The sequence below is a fragment of the Oratosquilla oratoria genome, chromosome 15 (genome assembly GCF_046742065.1).
Source record: "Oratosquilla oratoria isolate Oo_2021 chromosome 15, ASM4674206v1, whole genome shotgun sequence".
Taxonomy (NCBI): Eukaryota; Metazoa; Arthropoda; class Malacostraca; order Stomatopoda; family Squillidae; genus Oratosquilla; species Oratosquilla oratoria.
The window spans coordinates 715052-737458 of NC_134791.1; the positions used below are offsets into that span (position 1 = coordinate 715052).

At 38.3% G+C, this 22407-nt stretch overlaps 1 protein-coding gene across 2 annotated transcripts in view; it reads right to left on the reverse strand.

The window, feature by feature from the left end:
* Positions 1-1767: 1767 nt before the first annotated feature.
* LOC143033223 (uncharacterized) overlaps positions 1768-22407 on the reverse strand; it is a 35371-nt gene continuing 14731 nt past the window's right edge. Inside the window, exons 2-3 of one of the 2 annotated variants that reach the window (XM_076198406.1) lie at positions 22070-22144; positions 1768-3964 (exon numbers count right to left, since the gene is read on the reverse strand). In XM_076198406.1, coding sequence (XP_076054521.1) covers positions 2348-3964; positions 22070-22144 — 1692 coding nt within the window. In that variant the 3' untranslated portion in view covers positions 1768-2347. The remainder of the gene's footprint in view (positions 3965-22069; positions 22145-22407) is intronic. The other variant, XM_076198405.1, reaches the window with a different exon arrangement.

Below are 22407 nucleotides of genomic sequence, written 5' to 3' on the forward strand. Positions count from 1 at the left end.
CAAATCCAACTGTGCATCCTCCCAATGGCTGCCACTCAACTCTTTGGTCTTGAAGAACAAAACCATGTCTTCGAGAAGGTCAACCACTGTTCCATTACTTTTTTTTTTTTTTAATTATTATTTTTTTTTCCATTAGGACCCAACTCAAGTCATAGGAGGAGGAATGCAGTTCCAGCAATGAAGACACTAAACACTCCAAACTTAATAGAATAAGCCTTCATTAACAGATCAAGTAACTTCTTTGGCATGTATAACAAATACATGGGCATACTCTTTATGGCTAATCATTTCATGCATAATGAAAGGAAATAATATACAGACACTTGGATCAATCACAGATACAGTAGGACCTATCAGCCGACAATGATACCAAGCTGGCTGGTCCCTGCCCTCGCAATAATACCCTGGTAGTTTCCTCCAGAGGCCAAGGAACAGAACTCTTCACTGCACTGCACTGAAAAAAATGTTCTTGCATAGGCTGATCAAATCATTGCCAAACACCTCTCGGCTAATGAAGCGTCAATACAAACTATTTCAAGTGCACAATCAGGAAGTTGTTCCTTCTCTAACTTTCGTCATTATTGTGTTGTTGGGAAATAAGAATGCCACATTAAACTTCTGGAGGAGACCGATAAAAGGAAAATGATGGGAGCTTAATAACAAACTTCTTCCTACAATAATGTGATGAAGCGACATTTTCCTACAACGTAATGCCCTTAAAAAAAAAAAAAAAAAAAAAAAAAAAATATATATATATATATATATATATATATATATAAAAATATATATATATATATATAAATATATATATATATATATATATATATATATAAATATATATATATATATATATATATATATAAAAATATATATATATATATATATATAATATATATATATAAAAATATATATATATAAAAAAAAATATATATATAAAAAAAAAAAAAAAATATATATATCTATATATATATATATATATAAATATATATATATATAAATATATATATAATAAATATATATATATAAATATATATATATAAATATATATATATATAATATATATATATAAATATATATACATATATATATATATATATATATATATATATATACATACATATATATATATATATATATAAATAAATATATAAATATAAATAAATATATATATATATAAATATATATATATATATATATATATATATAAATATATATATATATATATATATATATATATATATATATAAACACAAATATACATATAAAAATATATATATATATAAAAATATATATAAATATATATATATAAAAATATATAAAAATATATATATATATATATATAAATATATATATATATATAATATATATATATATAAAGATATATATATATAAATATAAGTATATAAACAAATATATAAATACATATATATATAAATATATATATAAATGTACATACTTATATAAATATATATATATATATATATATATATATAAATATATATATATTGTATTTATATGCATATATGTATATATATATATATAAATATATATATATATATAAATACATGTATACATATATACATATATATAATATATATATATATATATAAATATATATATAAATATATATATATATAAATATATATATATATAAATATATATACATAGTACATAAATATATATATATATATATATATATATACATAAATATATTTATACATATATAAATATACATAGGTATATGTATATATAAATGTATAATATATATCACATATATACATACATATATATACACATAATAATGATAATAATAATAAAAGGAAAATGAAGAGAAAAAATAAAATAAATTAAATAAATCCTTACACTCCACAGATATGCAATAAAATAAATATTCTGGTGGGTGCTGCATTTAAATTTCCAAGAGGATGCATTTGTCTAAATAGCAACAAGTGAACAATCATTTCTTAAAACACTCCCATCACAAGCCTGATGGCCCACCTTGATCCAGATGTCCTCGGGATATTTTGATAGGACGTTGGCACAGCGCACCTCAACACCCAACAACTCAAAACTAAGGGCTGGACTTTATACAACTAATTTGGATATGAAAGTTATGAAAAGGCAACGCTTTGTCAACATTATGAAAAATTAACAAAAAAGATGATTATGATAAATACAGGCACTGTTTAACTTGTGTCTATCATAGACAGAACCATGCTGAGCATAATACATGGTTATTATGAGACTTTCTTTGTTTCTCCAGCAAATATATTTTTTTTTTTCAAAATAGTATTTTAACAGCCTCTTCAACTTTGAAAGATATCATTCCAAAATTAGATACTGTGTTTCAATAGTCTGTAATCACATAAGGCAATATTATCAGGGGGTCACTTTGGTACGCCTTCTGTGTTAATAATTCATGCCACTCACGAAATTTGCCATCATTGTCAATATTACCATTTTGACTATCCAAGTTTTTAGAATGAAGATCTTCAATTCTTTCTGGTTCTATCTTTTCTGCATTTTTAACTATTCTTTCAACTTCATTTTCCTCCTGTGCACAAATGATACCTAAAGAATTCTTTTCATCACACTCCTCAACTTCCTCCTCCTCCTCTTCTAACACTGTGTCATCATCCCAAACAATACTGTTGATATCGATTGGAGGTAATCTTGCTAAAATCTCTTCTGCCGTCTCATCATCTGTAACACCTAAGAGCTCCAGATTGCTTGGTACCTGCGAAAAGGACTGAAATATGGGGGGTTGATAAGGAACAGGTGGGGTCGAGTCCTCCACGGACCTCGACATCGGGGAGTCTGGCGGGGAGGACTGTGTTGGGCTGGCTGTTCGTGAATCGGGTTCTAGCTCCTCCACATCGTGGGGTATCTGGGACTTGAGAAATCTTTCCATATGTTCCAGTTTATTAAGACTGACTTCGTGGTCGTGGTTGACGGTATGCCCACCCCCAAGGCGCCTGTTCATAGCTGCATCGACCGTTTCCTTTGTCATGTGCTCCTTCACCTGCTCTTCGATCTTTGTAGCCTTGTCTGCCAGCTTCGTGTCACCTTTGCGCTCTGCTAGCTCCGCCACCAACTGCGACGTGGTTTTCACTTTTGGAGCTTTGGCTGCAAGAGCGGCCATTTTTGGTTTTAACGGATCCACATTTTGACTAACATCAAGTTTTTTACTTCGGCCATGTCTTCTGATTTTGTTCGGGTCTTTATTGGAGTCAATAGCACCAGGCACTTTGGGTATTATGTCACCGCTAGTTGCACTTGAAAAACTGTCTCTACTACATTCGTCATCAAAGCCATTAGCAACAAAATTTCTTGGTCTCTTGGTAGCAGGAACATCACTACTAGAATCATCCTCATCTTTTCTTAACCTTTTGTTTGCTACATTTGTTCTTGCTACATTTTCTGCATTAGGTGCATAAGAGGAATTACTATCTGCCCTTTGAGGTTGGCGCACACCACTTGGAGCAAGAGCTGGGGACTGCGGGCAGGACCGAGGTTTGTTGGTGTGAACTTGAGGCGGAGTGATGGCTGGAGATCGAGGCGCAATACCGGGACTGACCAAACATCCGCCTCTGGTATTATGAGTTAGAGCTGGTGATATTGGCTTCTGGGAGCGGGAGGAAAGAACTGTTGGAGAGGCAGTGCGGGTACGTTGTGTGAGGGTGGACGGGGTGGTTGGTCTTGACATACCGGGACTAGTGTTGGCACTTGAGGGTTGTGACTGGGGGGACCGTAAGGATCCCGGGTGCCCTCCCTGACCTGCGGGAGGTGTTGGATGTCCGTTGCCATGTCCTGGACCTGGTCCACTTGTACCCGAGCCATTCACTCCTTCTGCGGCTAAAATGTCATTCCTCCACTTTTTTACCAGGTCCTTGGCACGACGAGACAACTCCTGATTGGTTGTCTTTCTTCTGATGTCATTGATGTGCTTTCCTAGTCTGGTGGTCTGGAAATGAAAAGAAACGGTCATCGGTAAACAAGAATAATTATCTATACATCCTGAATTATCCTATCTATACATTGAGAGTTTTTTGTCCCCACAAGGGAGTTAGCCAAGTCAAAAAGCAAGAACCCACTCCCATCCACCAACCTTCCTCCCTCTCATCTTAGTTCCTCATGGATGATGGGTCATCTATGTGTCCCACCCACTGTCCTGGGTTGGAATTACCCTAATATGTGCTAACAGAATTAAAGCAAATGCAAAGCTTATTACCCCCCCCCCCAAAAAAAAAAAAAAAAAAAAAAAAAAAATATATATATATATATATATATATATATTTTTAAATAAAATAAAGTGTCATTTTAGTCAAATTTTATATACAGACGCTCCTCTACTTACGTTCATTCGTTTTACGTTTTTTTCGATTTTACGTTTGAACTGACTGTAAAAAAAAAATATTTTGTGAATTTTTTAGTTTAGCGTGCTCTCCGTAATTCAAACGATACTTACGCATGACACTGCGTCCATTGTTTACATGGTACAAACGACAGACTGAATGTGCCTTGCCTCCTCCTCCTCCTCCTCCACCATCTCAATTTATGTTGCTTGAATTTAGTTTATTTGAAATTAATGTTATTATTTTACAATGTTATGTGTATAATTAATGATTTAGGGGTGTTTTATAAGATACGGTAATAGAATTTACGGATGTATAGTACAGTAACAACGTACGTTCGGCCATTCGGAATGTAACTAAAACGTAAGTTGAGGAGCGTCTGTACCACCAAATATGTGGTTTATTCTAACAAACTCCACCTAAAGCATCCATGTTTAAATGATTAATATTTACAATTGCTTCAGCAATTTACTGCATTATATTCTTCTTAATAAATCAAAGAAGGATAAACTTACTGTTGGTAATCAATGATGTCATATTGGGACATCTTTGAGCAGCAGTTCTTCAAGACATGCAATTATCCCCATGCCATGCATCTTTAAAATCTATCAACACACTCACCTTCCCTCAGAGGTGCAACCCTGAGGGGCTGGCACACAGTCTCCAAACTGAGCCAAGGATCTCTTAACTTTATCTTTCTTTCACACACTGGGGAAAAGCTAACAACCACCAAATGCTCTTCTCCTATTAAACCCCTTCCATAAGACGATGCCTACATAGCCATCAGGAGGCATGCTTGGGTATACGAGGATGCCAGCAACAAAGTCTTGATTATATTTATTTTGTAGTTGTAGTCAAGTGACCCCCATATTCTGTGAACTGGCTCGATCGCATTTTCTGTGATTACCAACATTCAGGGTGAGAGAGAATGAGTATAACAGCTGTAAATTCATAATGTTCGTATTGTGATACATCATCAAATCATCATGCATCTGGCAGCCGATGCTGCGCGAGATAATTAGACTTGTATTGAAGAAGTAAAGGAAGCAAAATATGAAGTTCACTATTTATACATCCGAGACAACCGTCCAACTCTTCTTTGCCGAGATCTATGGGAGAGCATGATGACTTTAAGGAACTGCAACGGAGGTTTCCTATCAGTTAAACTTCTTGTTACTTACAAAAATATAGGCAGGTGGTTAGAAAGAGAGGCACTGAGAAATTGATGTTGGACTGGGTGAACATCTGGAGCCCCAGAATTTGTGTGATTACAGAATTCAACAGTTTGGTCCCCTACTTTTGGCTATTTCTCGCCTTTTTTTTTTCCAATTAATTTTTTTTAAGGGCACAAAAAATAAAAATGAAGATTGACTGAAAATTCTAGAATGAATTACACAATTTTTGGATTGTACAACGGGAATGCAACCCTTGCATAATTTGAGTTTACTGTATGCACTACAAGTTCAATATAATCAACTCCCCAATAAAGATCTATAAAGTGAACTCAAAAGGGAAAAAAATTCTTCTATTGTGAACAATACTTGTTCAATCATGTCTTGCCATGCCCCTTGTTTGAACAACATCTCCTCCCTTCTTATTCTTCAACTGTACCATTTTCTTGCTTTCAAAAGGATTAATAGAAAACTTGTTTTCATCTGGCATCCATAAAGGATGTACCAGAGATATGTTCCATCAGGTAATAACTCTAGATATGTACATACATATACCAAAAGCATTCCCCCCCCCCTTACAAGGGAGGTAGGAGAGAGAGAGAGAGAGAGAGAGAGAGAGAGAGAGAGAGAGAGAGAGAGAGAGAGAGAGAGAGAGAGAGAGAGAGAGAGAGAGAGAGAGAGAGAGAGAGAGAGAGAGAGAGAGCAAGAGAGAGAGAGAGAGAGAGCAAGAGAGAGAGCAAGAGAGAGAGAGAGAGAGAGAGAGAGAGAGAGAGAGAGAGAGAGAGAGAGAGAGAGAGAAAAAATGGGAGGGAAAATAAAATTAACTCCCACCCATTCCATATCCACATACTCCACTTCCATTCACCCCCCCCCTGCCTCTTATCTTGGTTCATCCCTGCATCTTGCCCACTGCCCTGAGACACTGCACATCCACAGCAAGGCTGCTTCATTTAATCAGTGACCCCCTCTCTGTTCCCTCGTGCAGAAAAAGAGAAGACAGAGAGAAATCCCTTTGGGTTGCATCTACTTATTATTCACACATACTCCCTCTCCCCCCCATCCTTTCCATGCATCATCCATACACAACCATTCTCCATTCACCCCTATCTTCTGTCTTCTCCCATCCTTCCTCAACAGACATCCCTTTCTATCTCAATGCCCCTTTTACCCCATCAAACCATTTCACCCTTGGTCGCCCACTCATTTTCACTCCTTCCACACTTCTTTTACTAATCTTTCCATGTGTCCAAATCATCCCAATACTCTTTCATCAACCCTATCTTCCAACTCTCCTCGTTTCTCATTACCGTATTTTCCAGCTTAAAATGCGCATCGGGTTATAATGCGCACCCATGCACTTCGTTATCTAAGTACACAGATAGCGCGCACCGACGTATAACGCGCATTTGTCTATAACGCATTTTACCTCGGAATTTATATCATGTGATGTACAAGGGGTGAAAGTGGCAGTAGACTGGAAGTGAACATTAAGGGAGAGCGACTGGAGGAAGTGGATAGTTTTAGATACTTGGGTGCAAGTGTAGCAGGAAAAGGTGGAGTGAAGGTGGAGGTAGAATGTAGATTGAGAGAAGCGAGTAAATGCCTTGGTGGTTTAAAGAGTGTAATGAGAAATAGACATTTGGGAATGGATGCGAAGAGGAGACTGTATGAAGGAGTGATTGTGCCAACAGCACTGTATGGGGCAGAAACGTGGAACATAAGAGAAGAAGAGAGAAGGAGTTTGAATGTGTTTGAGATGAGGTGTCTGAGAAGTATGGCGGGGGTTACTAGGCTAGATAGAGTGAGAAATGAGGAGGTGAGGAGGAGAACAGGGGTGAAAAAGGATTTGGGAGAGAGGGTTGATGAAAGAATATTAGGATGGTTTGGACACATGGAAAGAATGAGTGAAGAAAGACTAGTAAAAGAGGTATGGAAGGCAGATGTGGAGGGAGTGAACATGAGGGGACGTCCTAGGATGAGGTGGATGGATGGGGTGAAGGGGGCTTTGGGGAAGAGGGGAATGTCTGTTGAGGAAGGAAGGGAGAGGAAGGAAGGGAGAGGACGGAAGACAGAGGTGAGTGGAGAATGGTTGTATATGGATGATGTTGTGACTGCATGAGGAGGAATGGGCGGGGGGTGGGGTAGTATGTGTGAGTAAATTTTGACGCAGCCTGAAGGGATTTCTCCCCGTCCTCTCCTTATATGCAAGGGGGACGGAGAGGGGGGGGGTCGCCGATTAAATGAAGCGGCCTTGCTGTGGATGTACTGTGTCTTGCGACACTGCTTCTGACCCAGGGCGGTGGGCGGGGTGCAGGGATGACCCGTCATCCAGGAGGTGCTCAGATGAGAGGAAGGGTGGGAGGGGTGTGGAGTGTATTTGGGGATGAAATGGGTGGGAGTGTTTTTATGCCTTTCCCTTTTTGGCTACCCCCCTTGGAAGGGGGAAAAAGCCTTGGTATATGTATGTATGTAGAGCCACCACTGGGAAATCTGTTGATTTGTCACTAAATTAAGTGTCATTTTAGGCATCAATCAGGACACAACTAAGAAAAAGTCAGAACTACATGTACCGGTATATGACTCATGTTGTGCGTTGGTCCCTTATTACTTTGTAGCTTAAATAGTTTGTAGGAAATATGATCTAAAAAAGTTTATTGAAAGTAAAATATAGAGAAAAATTTCGGGATTTTTACAGAAAATTTTCATTTTATATCTTGAGGAAATAATTTGTCTTTACCATTTTTTATTTAATACTGAAACTACAGACTGTTAAGTTTTAGCTTTGAACCTGCAATGACAGTGGTGAAATAGGACAGTCTCTCATCGAGGTGACGTTTAGTTAATATAACTCCCAAAAGAGGGTGTTGTAGTCAGGTGTTTGACACGAGTTTATGATCGACCGCAACGGAATTTGTACCATACCTAAAGTGAAGCAACAAAGCCAACATAAAAATTCAAACTAAGATGCTGTGAACATGGGCAAATCTCAGGAATACTGATCATGTTTCATGGTGTTTAGGCCTATTTAAACATGAAAAATAAGATTTGATAGATACCTACCTATACCAAATATTTATATACAGTAGCCCATGCTGGCGTATTCTTTCATGTCACCATGGCTGTTCTTCTTGTTCTCACGGAACGTCACGGAGAAGTGTGCCTCCCGACTTTGTGACGGCCAACATCGTCACGTTGTGAAAAAAATTACTCACACAGCCGCAGAATTTTTATCGTAGGCCGTAGATAATGCTCACCACCAGATAACGTGCACCCCCCATTTTTAGGCCCTTCCAATGGAAAAAAGTTGCGCACTATACGCCGGAAAATAACCACTATCATACTTCTCAGGCACCTCATCTCAAACACATTCAAACTCCTCTCTTATGTTCCATGTTTCTACCCCATACAGTGCTGTTGGCACAATCACTCCTTCATACAGTCTCCCCTTAACATCCATTCCCAAATGTCTATTTCTCATTACACATTTTAATCTACATTCTTCCTCCGCCTCCACTCATTCCTTTTCCACTACATTTGCACCCAAGTATCTAAAACTATCTACTTCCCCAAGTCTCTCTCCCTTAATACTCACTCCCAGTTTGCTGCCACATTCTCCCCTTGTACATCTTACTTTTACTCACATTTATCTTCAACTTCCTTTTTTTTTTCACACCTTCCCAAACTGTCACTATCTTCCTCTGATCCTGCTATAAGTGCAGTGTTGTCAGCAAACAACTGGCACATCTTCCACTTTTCTCCATATTCTTGAACCATCTCCAATCCCTGACCCATTACCCTTGCGTTTACCTTTCGCAACACCCCATCCATGTATGAATTGAACAGCCAAGGTGACATAACACATCCCTGGCAAAGTCCCACTTTTACCTCAAACGATTTACTCCTTCCATTTCTGATTCTAACACAGGCTCTACTACTCTTATAAAAACTCTTTATTGCTCCTAACAACTTTCCTCATATCTTATACATCTGCAATACCTCCCATAGTGCCGTCCTGTCTACCCTGTCATAAGCCTTTTCCAGATCCATAAAAGCCCAAAACACATCCTTACCTTTTCCTATAGATTTTTATCCCAGTCGGAAAAGTGGGATAAAAGTTTATTTTATTAACGTGCTACAACATTACTGTCTTTTCCTATAGCTTTCTCACATATCTGTCTTACCACAAAAATCTGGTCTACGCAACCTCTTCCTGTCCTAAACCAACACTGTTCCTTATCAATTACTCCCTCTGTTCCTCTCCTAAGCCTCTTAATCAAAACCCTCCCATAAGCCTTCCTAACTACACTCAACAAACCAATCCCTCTGAAACTACAACACTTACTCTTATCCCCTTTTTCCTTGTAAAGTGGAACTACACAGGCATTCCTCCAGTCCTCTACCATCTCTTAAACAAACATTAAATAACCTCCCTAGCCAGTCCACCATCACTGTACTTTTTTTTTTTTTTTTTTTTATATTCTACATGACACCCAACCAACACAGGTGCCTTACTTGCTATCATCATCATCTCAACTGCCTTCACCTCCTCTCTCCTTATTTCTCCTCATTTTTCTTCCTCATCACTATAATTTTCTAAGTGCTTCCCACTGCAACTACTTTTCCCTCCCTATCCTTCTTCACATCTAGGAACTCCCTAAAATACTCTGCCCATCTTCCTCTTACTGCTGTCTCTTTCATTATCATCTCTCCATCTGCAACTTTTCCCTTTTCTTCTCTACTCGATTTGTCTCCTCTTCCTCTCATAAATTCCTTACAAAACATCTTTTCATTACTTGAAAATTTTTCTGTTATATTATTACCCCATTTCACATCTGCTCTCCTCTTTGCCTCCTTTATCTTATGCTTTACTTCTCTTTTCTTCATACCTCTACAATTCCCTCATCCTATTTTGCAACCAATCTGTGAATGCTTTCTTCTTCTCTTCTACAACCTTCTTTGCTTCCTCATCCCACTACTCACTACACCTTCCTTCTATTTCCTCCCATCATCCTTGTTCCACACACCATCTTTGCACACGTGACTCCCTCCTTAAACCATCCCCATTCCTCCTCCACTCCTAATTGTACTTTATCCTTCACTCCCTCCTACTCCTCTCCGTTTCTTCTTCTAGCTATGTATAGAAAATTTCCTCTAGTGACATTTGTTTTGGCTGAACTGGTTCATTGAGTGTGCACATACATACATTAAAGGTCTTTTTCCCCCCTTATCAGGGGAGTGGTAATTGAAAATACCTTCACATTGTACATAAATAAAACTGATTCAACAAAATAAGGATTAAGTATCTGTATCCTGACATACACACTATTTATTTCCATTAATAGTTTGTTACAAGTGTGATGCAAGGCAAGGAGCATAAGCCAAAAGGCACGTAGTTATCACCAAAGACGTCATCTTGGCCAACTATACATTTGGAGTGTTGGGAGATGCATTTGTACCTACAAGAAATCTGAGAGAAGTGCAGGACTCAAAAACCAGGATAAGCAGGATGTGAAGTCAGCACACTTCCAACTGCACTGGCACGTGTGTGTGTGTGTGCATAAATGTGAATGTAGCACATGTCTATGCATACATACACAAGGGAAAGGATGAAAGGAGGGAGAAAGGGGGAGAGGGGGAAGTGGGGGAAAAGTAGGACAGTAAAAGGGAGAGGGGAAAAGAGAGAGGGTGGAGAAAAAGAAGAGATAAAAGAGATAGAGAGAGAGAGATAGAGAGGAGAGAGAGAGATAGAGAGGAGAAAGAGAGAGAGAGGAGAGAGAGAGAGGAGAGAGAGCGAGGAGAAAGAGAAAGAGAGAGAGAGGAGAAAGAGAGAGAGAGGGGTGGGGAGTTCCTTCACTGCAGGGCCCAATCAGAGTCAATTTACCCCCCTCCCCTTCCATCACACAGTGACCTCCCCCCAACCCCAACCTCCTCATCCACTTGTAATGGATTAAAAGAAAACATCTTTGGGTTGCATTACCCCTTCATCCATTTACAATTTTCCTCCGTTCACTCCTCTTATGCCACCACCCTTCCTTGATTGAGAGACCATTCACATGCGTCCAAAGTCCTATTTACCTCATCGGTCCCTCTCACTCTCCATCTTCCTCTCAAGTTTACTCCAACTACTTTCAGTTTCATTCAGGAGGTGCTAAGATAAGAGGGAGGGTGGAGGGGTGTGGAGTGTATTCAGGGATGGAATGGGTGGGAATGATTTTATGCCTTTTTCTTTTTGGCTACCCCCCTTGTAAGGGGGAAAAAAGCCTTGGTATATGTATGTACTTCAGTTTCCCAAACTCTCTTTGCCAATCTTTCCTACTTCTTTCTTCCCATATGCCCAAACTACCTCTGCAACTTTTTAATCTTTGTACATACATACATATACCAAGGCTTTTTCACCCTTCCAAGGGAGGTAGCCAAAAAGGGAAAGGCATAAAAACACTCCCACCCATTTCATCCCTAAATACACTCCACACCCCTCCCACCCTTCCTCTCATCTGAGCACCTCCTGGATGACGGGTCATCCCTGCACCCTGCCCACCGCCTTGGGTCAGAAGCAGTGTCGCAAGACACAGTACATCCACAGCAAAGCCGCTTCATTTAATCGGCGACCCCCCTCTCCGTCCCCCTTTGCATATAAGGCGAGGACGGGGAGAAATTCTCCCCGTCCTCGCCTTAATCTTTGTGCATTTCCTTTAAGCACAAGGAGAGCTGACAACCAGTAACTGTTCCCCTTCCACTATTTTCAACTGATGACGCAAAGTTCCATACACAACACTGCCTAGTGTAGGCCTTATGGTCTCTTGCAGTCTCCTTCTTTCTTATGTTCTTAACATAAACATTAGTCTCGTTTTTCATCACAAACCTATGAGGGGGCCCAAGGACCTTTGCCAGGTGCACATTTCCAGTCTGCAGAACTCAACACAACAAATGATAGATTGATTGTGACCCTAAATAAAACTTCTGAATTCCTATACGCCTCCCATCCTTCAAACAAACCTGCATTCAACTTGCTACCGTTATTCTTTGTACATCTCGTTACTTCCCTTTTGACCACATTCACTTGTAATTCCCCTCTCTTACAAGTCCTTTCAAACTCATCACCAACTGCTTCAAAATCTTTTCAGAATTAGCTAGAAGCAAACAGTCAACTATAAATTACAACTGGTCCATTTTTCATTTTCATTTACCACAAATTCCAAACCTCTATTTTGCACTTTTGCTTTCACCTCCCTAATCCATATTTAAGTTAAACAACTGTGGTGACATCACAACCCTGACAATCCCACATTTACCTCAAACCATTCATTCCATGCCCAACATTCACACACACCTTAATACTCAAGTAAAAACTTGTCACTACTTTTAAGAGCCTTTACCCATTCCATATATTTGAAACTTGTTCCACAAAACCTGTCAACCCTATCATACACCTTCCCAAAATCCACACCCAAAACCCTTACCTTTTGCTATAGCAGTCTTATCACAAACTTTATCTACACTTCTTTCTCTCCTAAACCCACACAACTCTTCTCTGATCACTCCCTCTTTTACTCTCCTAATCCTCTCAACTGAGCACTGGTAGCATGCAGGTGTCGTATCACTCTAGTCATGGGTTCAAGCCCAACGCTTCTCTCTGGCTCCTAACAGTGATGGTTGCCTGCCCCAATAAGCCATATGCATTGGGCAAAGGCAGACTTCAGTCACAGCTATGCACCTATACTCCTCACTCTCAAACACCTTACTGAACACATTCAACAGACTAATCCTTCCGAGTCTACTATTCATACTCATCTCCCTTCCCCTTTATATAGTGGGATTATACATGCTGTCAGTAATATCATAAATAAATCAACCTTACATTAAGACCCCCAATTCAGGTGCTTTTCCATCTTTCAAAACTATTTGCGCCTCATTTTGTAATCGCCTAATCATTCTCCTAAAACCTCCCACTCCATGAAGTCCTCTGTATTTCTTCCTATCACAGCCTTCTTTTGTCATCAACTACCCAGCTTTTCCCTTTACCTTTTCCTCTCTACCAGGCTCCCTTTTTTTTCATTTTTTTTTCTTTCCAAAATGTTTTTATTTATTTTTTTTTTCAAATTCTGAGCCAAAGACCTACCCTACCCTGCTCTTCTCTTGGCCTCCCTGCACTTTGCTTCTACCCCTTTTCCTCTGTACCTCTTGTACGCTTCCGTTTCTACATACATATACCAAGGGCTTCTTCCCCCTTAAGTTTCTACTTTGCAATAATTCTCTGTATACTTCTTTACTACCACTACCACACCCACCCACCCCTCTTCATTCCACCCATTCTCCTCCTCACACACAATTCTTGCACTTTAAAACTTCCTCCTTGAAATACACCTTTTTCTACTCTCTCTGCAACTCCCCTTTTGTTACATCCCACATATTTCAGTTTTACCTGGTATTCACATTCTTTCCTCTTCTTGTTTACTTCCAACACTTCTTTACACCCCCACCCATTCCGCTCCAAATCTGTCACCCATTTGTTTCCCTTTTATCTTAGCTCCCTGTGGATGAAGGGTCATCCCTGTCCTTCGCCTTCCACAAACAATTCCAATGCGTGTTATCTGCAGGTGTGGGTAGTGACAGTGCTCAGAACAAGTGTCTTGTAAAACATGTGCAAATGATGTGAAAATAAATTGTAGTACTTTTTATTTATGACAAAGTTGAATGTAGAAAATCTAACAACTTGTTTCATGGTAATCTAGCTTATCAATCCAGTATCTTACATTCCAAAATATTTGTAAATACATGAATAGAAAAATGGCACCAACAAACCCCCCCCCCCCAACAAATGTCACGATTGATGTGAATGTGAGCATGGTTGACTGTACAACTCTGCTACTGATGTGGTTTAGATGTACAGTGATTATGTTGTTGAGTGTTATATCACCACTACATATATGGCTATATATTATAAACATAATTATCTAAATGCAATACTGTGAATACAAAAATTATGCAAACAATGAAAATTATATTGTTCTTGAAATACATTGTATTAATTCTCCTCCAAGCCAGACATGTAATAATCTATTTCATAACAAAAGCAAGCTAATAATTTAATATTCTACATTCCAAATTACAAGTCAATGCATGAAGAGAAACATGGCACTAATATACACCCATTTTCTTTTTTGAAACAAATAACCATGGTTAATATGACCATGTCTGACAGCATAGCTGATTTTGGGAGCCTTTCTACATAATACATGTTTTAGAGGCTATCATGCAACTAAACAATACATCACCCATTGTGTATAGCTATATATTCTCAAAATATCTACACACAATTAATGTCAAAGAAATACAACTCTACACGCAAAAAAACTACACTGCCATAATCAAACATAATCTTCAAATAAATTTGTCATGTACACAACTTACTCCTGCTGAGTTTACACCCATATCTACATTGAAAGTTCAACAGGATGAAATTCTACTTGTCTTAAACATCTCTTTATTCTTTTTACTATGCAGACTTTTATTTTGACTGAATAAAATCACCTGACAGCAGCCTGAATACAGAAGCATGGATCAAAAGGGTTATAAATATATATTAATTTTGAAGAGGGATATTTAATATCATGAAAACAGTGGAATTCTTGTGTTCTGCAGATTATCTTTTTATTTTCTCATTCATTATTACATTATTTATGTGCACTTTATATTTTTTTATCTCTTAGTTCCATATAAACTGAAAACTTGGGACAGTAGTGGTGGTGTGCCTGTGTCTGTGTATGGGGGTTCCATAAAAATGACCTCACACATAATCTGGAAAATCTGGAGATCCAAGCCCACCCCACCCCCAGAGTTCAATTAAACCAAATTTGAGGAAGATTACTGGTGTATCTTTATTTATTACAATTTTCAGCTGTTGTTAACCCCTCTAGAAGGTGGAACAGCATGAATATCTTTGTTGGATCTCACAAATTTATGACCATGTGGTTTTACGACCATGTGGTGTTACAGTTATCACATGATGACTTACTTGCTGTATGATCTGAACCACCAACCACCTAGCTTCTTATCTTCGTATATTGTAACAGTCTGCTTGGTCACCATGTTCCCCATAATGTGTGTGAATGTATATTAAAATATTAATGTACTTTTAGAAAATATATTTAATGTATACCAAATGATGTTATTTACATAAATAGCATTCATGAATTTGACACCACATATGGAGTTAAGGTATGGCAAATATGTAGTCTAATTTTGCACATCAAGCAATTTGTGAGTGATATTTGGTTGTAGACACGGTAACCCATCTCCACTCAAGATTCACTGATGCATCAGTGAAGCAAACCACTAATGTGGTGAGGAAAATGGTTCATGCCTTCTTTTCTTCTAGCGACTGACTACTATTCCCACAACCATGAATATAGAAGTGTACCCTCAGTCAAGGAATAGAAAAAAAGAGCCTGCTCCTGAAAGTAAGAAGGTAAATAAATGTGAATAACATAAAAGTTATATTGATATTTACATTCACCTCTGCCTTGCTGTTCATTTACCATTTCCTCCTACATGAGGAAACACACTACTTGTTCAAACACCTCCAAATGTTAGCCCTACCAAGAAATCCCCCTCGTGACATGCAAGAACCACACTAGCATGGCTATATTCAGCTTTAAAACTATATCAATGTGGACAAAGCCTGACCAATGAAACAAACTGCCTAAAATGCACTCACCATATTATATGCCAAAGGCTTCTTCTCCCCTTATAAGGGGACACATCAAAGACATACACCCACTCCTATCCATTCCACTCACCATACAGATAATAAAGGTCATCCTACACTGTCCCACTCTAGTCTTACCCAGACAACATTATCTCTTCACTGAACTACTTGTGGGCCAATCCAATGGATGTTCCTGGTTACCTGGGAGTCATGGGTCTGACGGGAGAGACCTGGGGCGACCGGTACTTTTCCACCACTTCCACATGACTTTTCTCTTTTGCATCCACTATTTAGGTTTCACTCACACATTCGCAGGTGGAAGACCCACTTCTGTCACGCTTTCCACAGCCACCATTAACATTTTTACAACAATTAAGCAATTTACAGTGACAGTGAGTCAGTGTGAATGATATTGTGATGCAACCCAAAGGGATTTCTCCCCGTCTTCTCTTTTGTTTTGCATGAGGGGACGGAGAGGCCGGGGTCGCTGAGTAAATGAAGTGGCCCTGCTACACTGCATTGCTTCTGACCCAGTGCAGTGGGCAAGATGCAGGGATGACCCGACATCAAGGAGGAACCAAGAAAGGAGGGAAGGAGGGTGGACTGGTGAATGGGAGTAGAGTACAAGGGGATCAAATGGATGGGAGTGGACTTTGGCTACCTCCCTTGTAAGGAGGAAAAAGCCCTTGGTATATGTATCTATCTAATTGTATTCCCATCTGGGTTATTGGCTGCATGTTATTGCGAGGTTAAAATTGCTCAGTAGCATGCAGCTGATACTTTGGGGTCTATATGGGGCACCCCTATGGATCAGAGTGGTGGGATGATGAAGCACAGAAGGTTGTAGAAGAAAAGAAGCGAGCATTCACAGATTGGTTGCAAAATAGGATGAAGGAATCATATGAGAGGTACAATGAAAAGAGAAGAGAAGTAAAGCACAAGATAAAAGAGGCAAAGAGGAGAGCAGATGTGAAATGAGGAAGAGTATGACAGAAAATTTTGAAAGTAATAAAAGGATGTTTTGGAAGTAAATTAAGAGAATAGGAGGTGAATCAACTAGAAGAAAAGGAAAAAGGTGTTGACAAAGAGATGATAATGGAAGAGACAGCAGTAAGAGAAAGATGGGCAGAGTATTTTAGGGAGATGTTAAATGTGAAGGAAAATATGGAGGGAAAGGTAGGTGCAGTGGGAAGCACTAACAAAATGACAGTGACGAATGAGAAAAATGGAGAAATAAGAAGGGGTGAAAGCAATTATTAAAATGACGAGAGCAGGTAAAGCACCTGGGTTGGATGGGTGTCATATGGAGAGTAAAAAAGGAAGGTACAGTGATGGTGACTGGCTGGTGAGGTAGAGTGCTGGAGGACTGGAGGAAGGCATGTATAGTTCCACTTTACAAGGGAAAAGGGGACAAGCGTAAGTGTAGTGGTTTCAGAGGGACGAGTTTGTTGAGTGTAGTTGGGTGGGTTTATGGGTTTTGATTGAGGTGGATTAGGAGAGGAACAGAGGGAGTAATTGGTGAGAAACAGTGTGGGTTTAGGACAGGTATGGGTTGTGTGGATCAGGTTTTTGTGGCAAGACATGTAAGAAAGCTTTTGGCAAAAGTAAGGATGTTTTTTGGGCCTTTATGGGTTTGGAAAAGGCTTGTGACAGGGTAGACAGGCAGGCACTGTGGGAGATATTGCAGATGTATGGGATAGGAGGAAAGTTGTTAACCACTTTGGTACAATAAGAACATAAGAATGAAGGAGACTGCAAGAGACCATGAGGCCTACACTAGGCAGCTCTGTATCCATCACCACCTGTCGTCCCGATCCATAGTTGTCTAATCGTTTCTTAAAACAACTGAGTTTCAGCGTTTACTACATGGTTACTAAGTTTATTCCATTCATCGACCATCCTATTAGTAAACCAATTCTTGCCTATTTCCTTCTTACATCTAAATTTGTCCAGTTTATAACCATTACTGCGAGTCCTACCCTGTTGTTTTAATATGATGACCTTGTTTACATCAGCCTTGTTAAAGCCTTTGACCCACTTGAACACCTCTATTAGATCACCCTGCACTCTGCGTCTTTCCAGAGGCACCTTAACTGAGGCCTTGAATCATTTTGGACATTCTTCTCTACTGGTTCTAGTGAATTGATGTCCATTATGTAGGACAGAGACCAAAACTGTACCGCATAGTCAAGGATGGGTCTAACTATTGCTAGATAGAGTTTAATAATTACCTCTGCACTTCTATGTTACCGTCCTAGCAATGAAACCTAATGCTCTGTTAGCTTTATTCCTGGTGCTAATGCCACTAGTACTCCCAAGTCTCTCTCGCACTCAGTTTTCTCTAAAAGAGTGTTATCTAAGCTGTATCTATTTTCAGGGTTGTGTAGCCCTACGTTTAACATGCTACACTTAGAGAAATTGAAGTTCATTTGCCATTTCACCAACCATGTCAACAATTTGTTAAAATCATCCAGGAGAATCTCTGCGTCGTCTCCTGACCTAATTAGGCATCCTATTTTAGTGTCGTCTGCAAACTTACTAACATGACGTAGGCATCATGAGGTGTGAGTGTACACAAGGATGCTGGCATTAATGTCTTGATTATATATATATATATATATTTTTGTAGTTATACATAAGTTACCCCTATATTCTGTGAACTGGTTTGATCATGTTTTCTGTGTTTATTATTACTCAGAGTAAAAGAGAACGGGTAATACAGCACTGACTTTAGATTTTACAATGTGAGTAGTGTGATGCAAATTACATATGGCAGCTGATGCTGCGTGCGAGAATTTAAGTCGTACTGAAGTGGTTAAGAGCAATCAAGAGTTTTTACAAGAGTAGAAGAGCCTGTATTAGAATTAGAAATGGAGAGAGTGAATGGCTCGAGATAAAGTTAGGACTTCGCCAGGGATGTGTCATGTCACCATGGCTGTTCAATTTATACATGGATGGGGTAGTGCGAGAGGTAAATGGAAGGGTAGTGGGTCGGGGATTGGGGATGGTTCAAGAAAATGGAGAAAAGTGGGAGATAAGTCAGTTGTTGTTTGGTGATAACACTGCACTTGTATCATGATCAGAGGAAGGATTAAGGAAGATATATGACAGTTTGGGAAGGTGTGTGAAAGAAGGAAGTTGAAGATTAATGTGGGTAAAAGTAAGGTGATGAGAAGTACAAGGGGAGAGGATGGCAGTAAATTGGAAGTATTAAGGAAGAGAGACTGGAGAAAGTGGATTGCTTTAAACATTTGGGGGCAAAAGTGGTGGGAAAGGGAGGAGTGAGGGCGGAGGTAGAATGTAGAATGAGAGAAGCAAGTAAATGCCTTGGTGGATTAAAAAGTGTAATGAGAAATAGATATTTGGGAACGGATGCTAAGATGAGATCATATGAAGGGGTGATTATGCCAACAGCACTGCTTTGGGCAGGAACATGGAACATAGGAGAGGAAGAGTTTAAATGTGTTTGAGATGAACTGCCTCAGATGGTAGGGGTTACTGCAGTAGACATATGTCTGTATGTAACCAATTTAATATTGCTGAAGCACACATTCATTATTGGGTTAATGGGTTGGTTTTCATCCATTGGACTAGACCCAAAATATCTATCAACTTCGGATGTACTTCTTACGCTTTTCATACACACACAGAGCTACCAACTAGTGACTGCTTTTCTCTTCCTATAGCTATCAGCCAATGAAATAGAAAGAGTCCCACAGTGATACAATACAGCAGACAACAGTCTAAATTTCCTTACCAGAATGATCCAAGGCCTATAGCCAGCTACTGTGGTGCTTCAGGTTTTCCACTTAGTAGAAAACGAGGCAACAATTGATTGATAGATACAGTTACTATTGTGAAAGGTTAAAATATTATTAATTCTTACCTTTTCTTTTTTTATTAGCTTTTACTCAAAAAGTACAGTGGCAAGGATTCTTTAAATTGTTTACTCAAACAGAAAAAAAGACGATGAAAAAGATGAAGATTAAGAAGAAAAAAGCAACAATAACATGAGCCTTCTCCAAATGTATGGATTTCCTGACTGAACTGGTACATTTTATGAATATAAAATTTCTGATCATTCCAAAAGGCTCAGGTTTAAAAAAAGCTGCAAGTATTTATTTGACAATAATCTATATGTTCCCTAAACAAATAAACATTAACCACTTCAGTACAAGTCAAATTCTAATGCACAGCATCAGCTGCCAAATGTATGATGCAACACACTACTTGCATTATAAAATAGTCATTGTTGTATAACTCATTCTCTTTTGCTCTGAGTGATAATAAACACAGAAAATGTGATCAAACCAGTTAACAGAATCCAAGGGGTAACTCGTGGAGAGAAAAAAAAAAAAAAAAAAAAATATATATATATATATATATATTACACACAGGAACCCACAGTTGGAGAAAGAATAAACTATGTATATTTTATAATGCAAGTGGGTTCCTGTGTGTAATTTACAAATGTGCTACTACATTTCTGTTTAGAAATATATATATATATATATATATATATACACACACACATACACAGACACTCTACTTACGTTCATTCGTTTTACGTTTTTTCGATTTTACGTTTGAACTGGCTAAAAAAATTGTAAAAAAAATTTGAGTGAATGTTTGAGTTTAGCGCTCTCTCCGTAGTTCGAGATGTTCAAACGATATTTACGCGTGACGCTGCATCCATTGTTTACATGGCACAAACGAAAGACTGAATGGGCCTTGCCTCCTCCTCCACCATCTCCCTTTATGTTGCTTGAATTTAATTTATTTGAAATTAATGCTATTATTTTACAATGTTATGTCTATAATTAATGATTTAGAGGTGTTTTATAAGAAACGGTAATAGAATTTATGGATGTATAGTACAGTATGAACGGTCATACATTACTGGAACGTATAGTAACAACTTACGTTCATTTTCACGTTACGTTAGGAACGTAACAAAAACGTAAGTTGAGGAGCGTCTGTATACCGTATATATATATATATATATATATACACAGTAAGTCCTCATTATATGGTACATATGCATTCCTGAAAACCTTACTGCAAATTGAAATTACCGTATACCGAACCCATTATAACTGCTCTTTCCTCTTCAAAACACGAGCGGATACTGTATCTGTGAAATTTTCTTACCGTAAATAGAATCAAGGGTGGTAATTACCAAATACCATAACTTTGAATTTACCAGATAAAGAATTACCGTATAAGGACGACTCACTGTATATGGATTTCTCTAATTGTGTGTGTTTAGAATATGTGATTTTGGAATAGCACGAGGTAAAAAACCTAGTCATTTTTTCATATTACAAAGAATATTTAGAATAACAATGTAAAAATTTCAACTAAACAATAGTAAAACTTGACTGTTCACTTTATGCAATTTTTACATTAGACAATCCCTACAGGAATGTATCCCTTGTATAAATCGAGAAATCCCCGTACACACACACACACACATATATAAAATCAAGATGCCAATGCTAGTATCCTTGTATATCCATTCAACACCACATGATGCCTACATAGGCGTCAATGTACCAAAGTGGTTAATCTACTCTAAAAATATTTTAAAATGAAATCAAGATAGATCTTGAAGATCCAACGAGCATTAACGTCTGAGGATGGTATATAGTTTACCTGCACAGCAGAATTAAAATAAACAATACATGATCACTACAAACATGACGAGTATCGGACAAGTTTATTTGTGACAAACCGTTAAGATACATTTACCAATGTGATGACAGATCTAGCTCTTACTCAATTCTACTCACCATGCTAAACAAGCAACCTCTGGAGACCACTCTTTTACTCACCTCAAGTACATCCCTAGTGATAGGAACCCTCTCCAGTATTGTGATGATCCCCAGACATGCCGCCATATCTGTGACCTGAAATGACACATTGCATTACTCTTTGTAAACAGAATAGTACAATATCACAAGCTGATGCTGTAAGTATGGCATCAACATTTATTCTTCAATCAACCCATCAATGACTGTAAACTGCAAAACAACACAAGAACCCTGTCTTCACAAACAACCTGGGGCAATGGAGTGATTGATTGATACTGCTAACTGTTGTCCCATTAAAGGCAAGTTGATATACTTATCAGTTTTATTCAAGCTGATGCCAGACATGTTATGTTACTCTG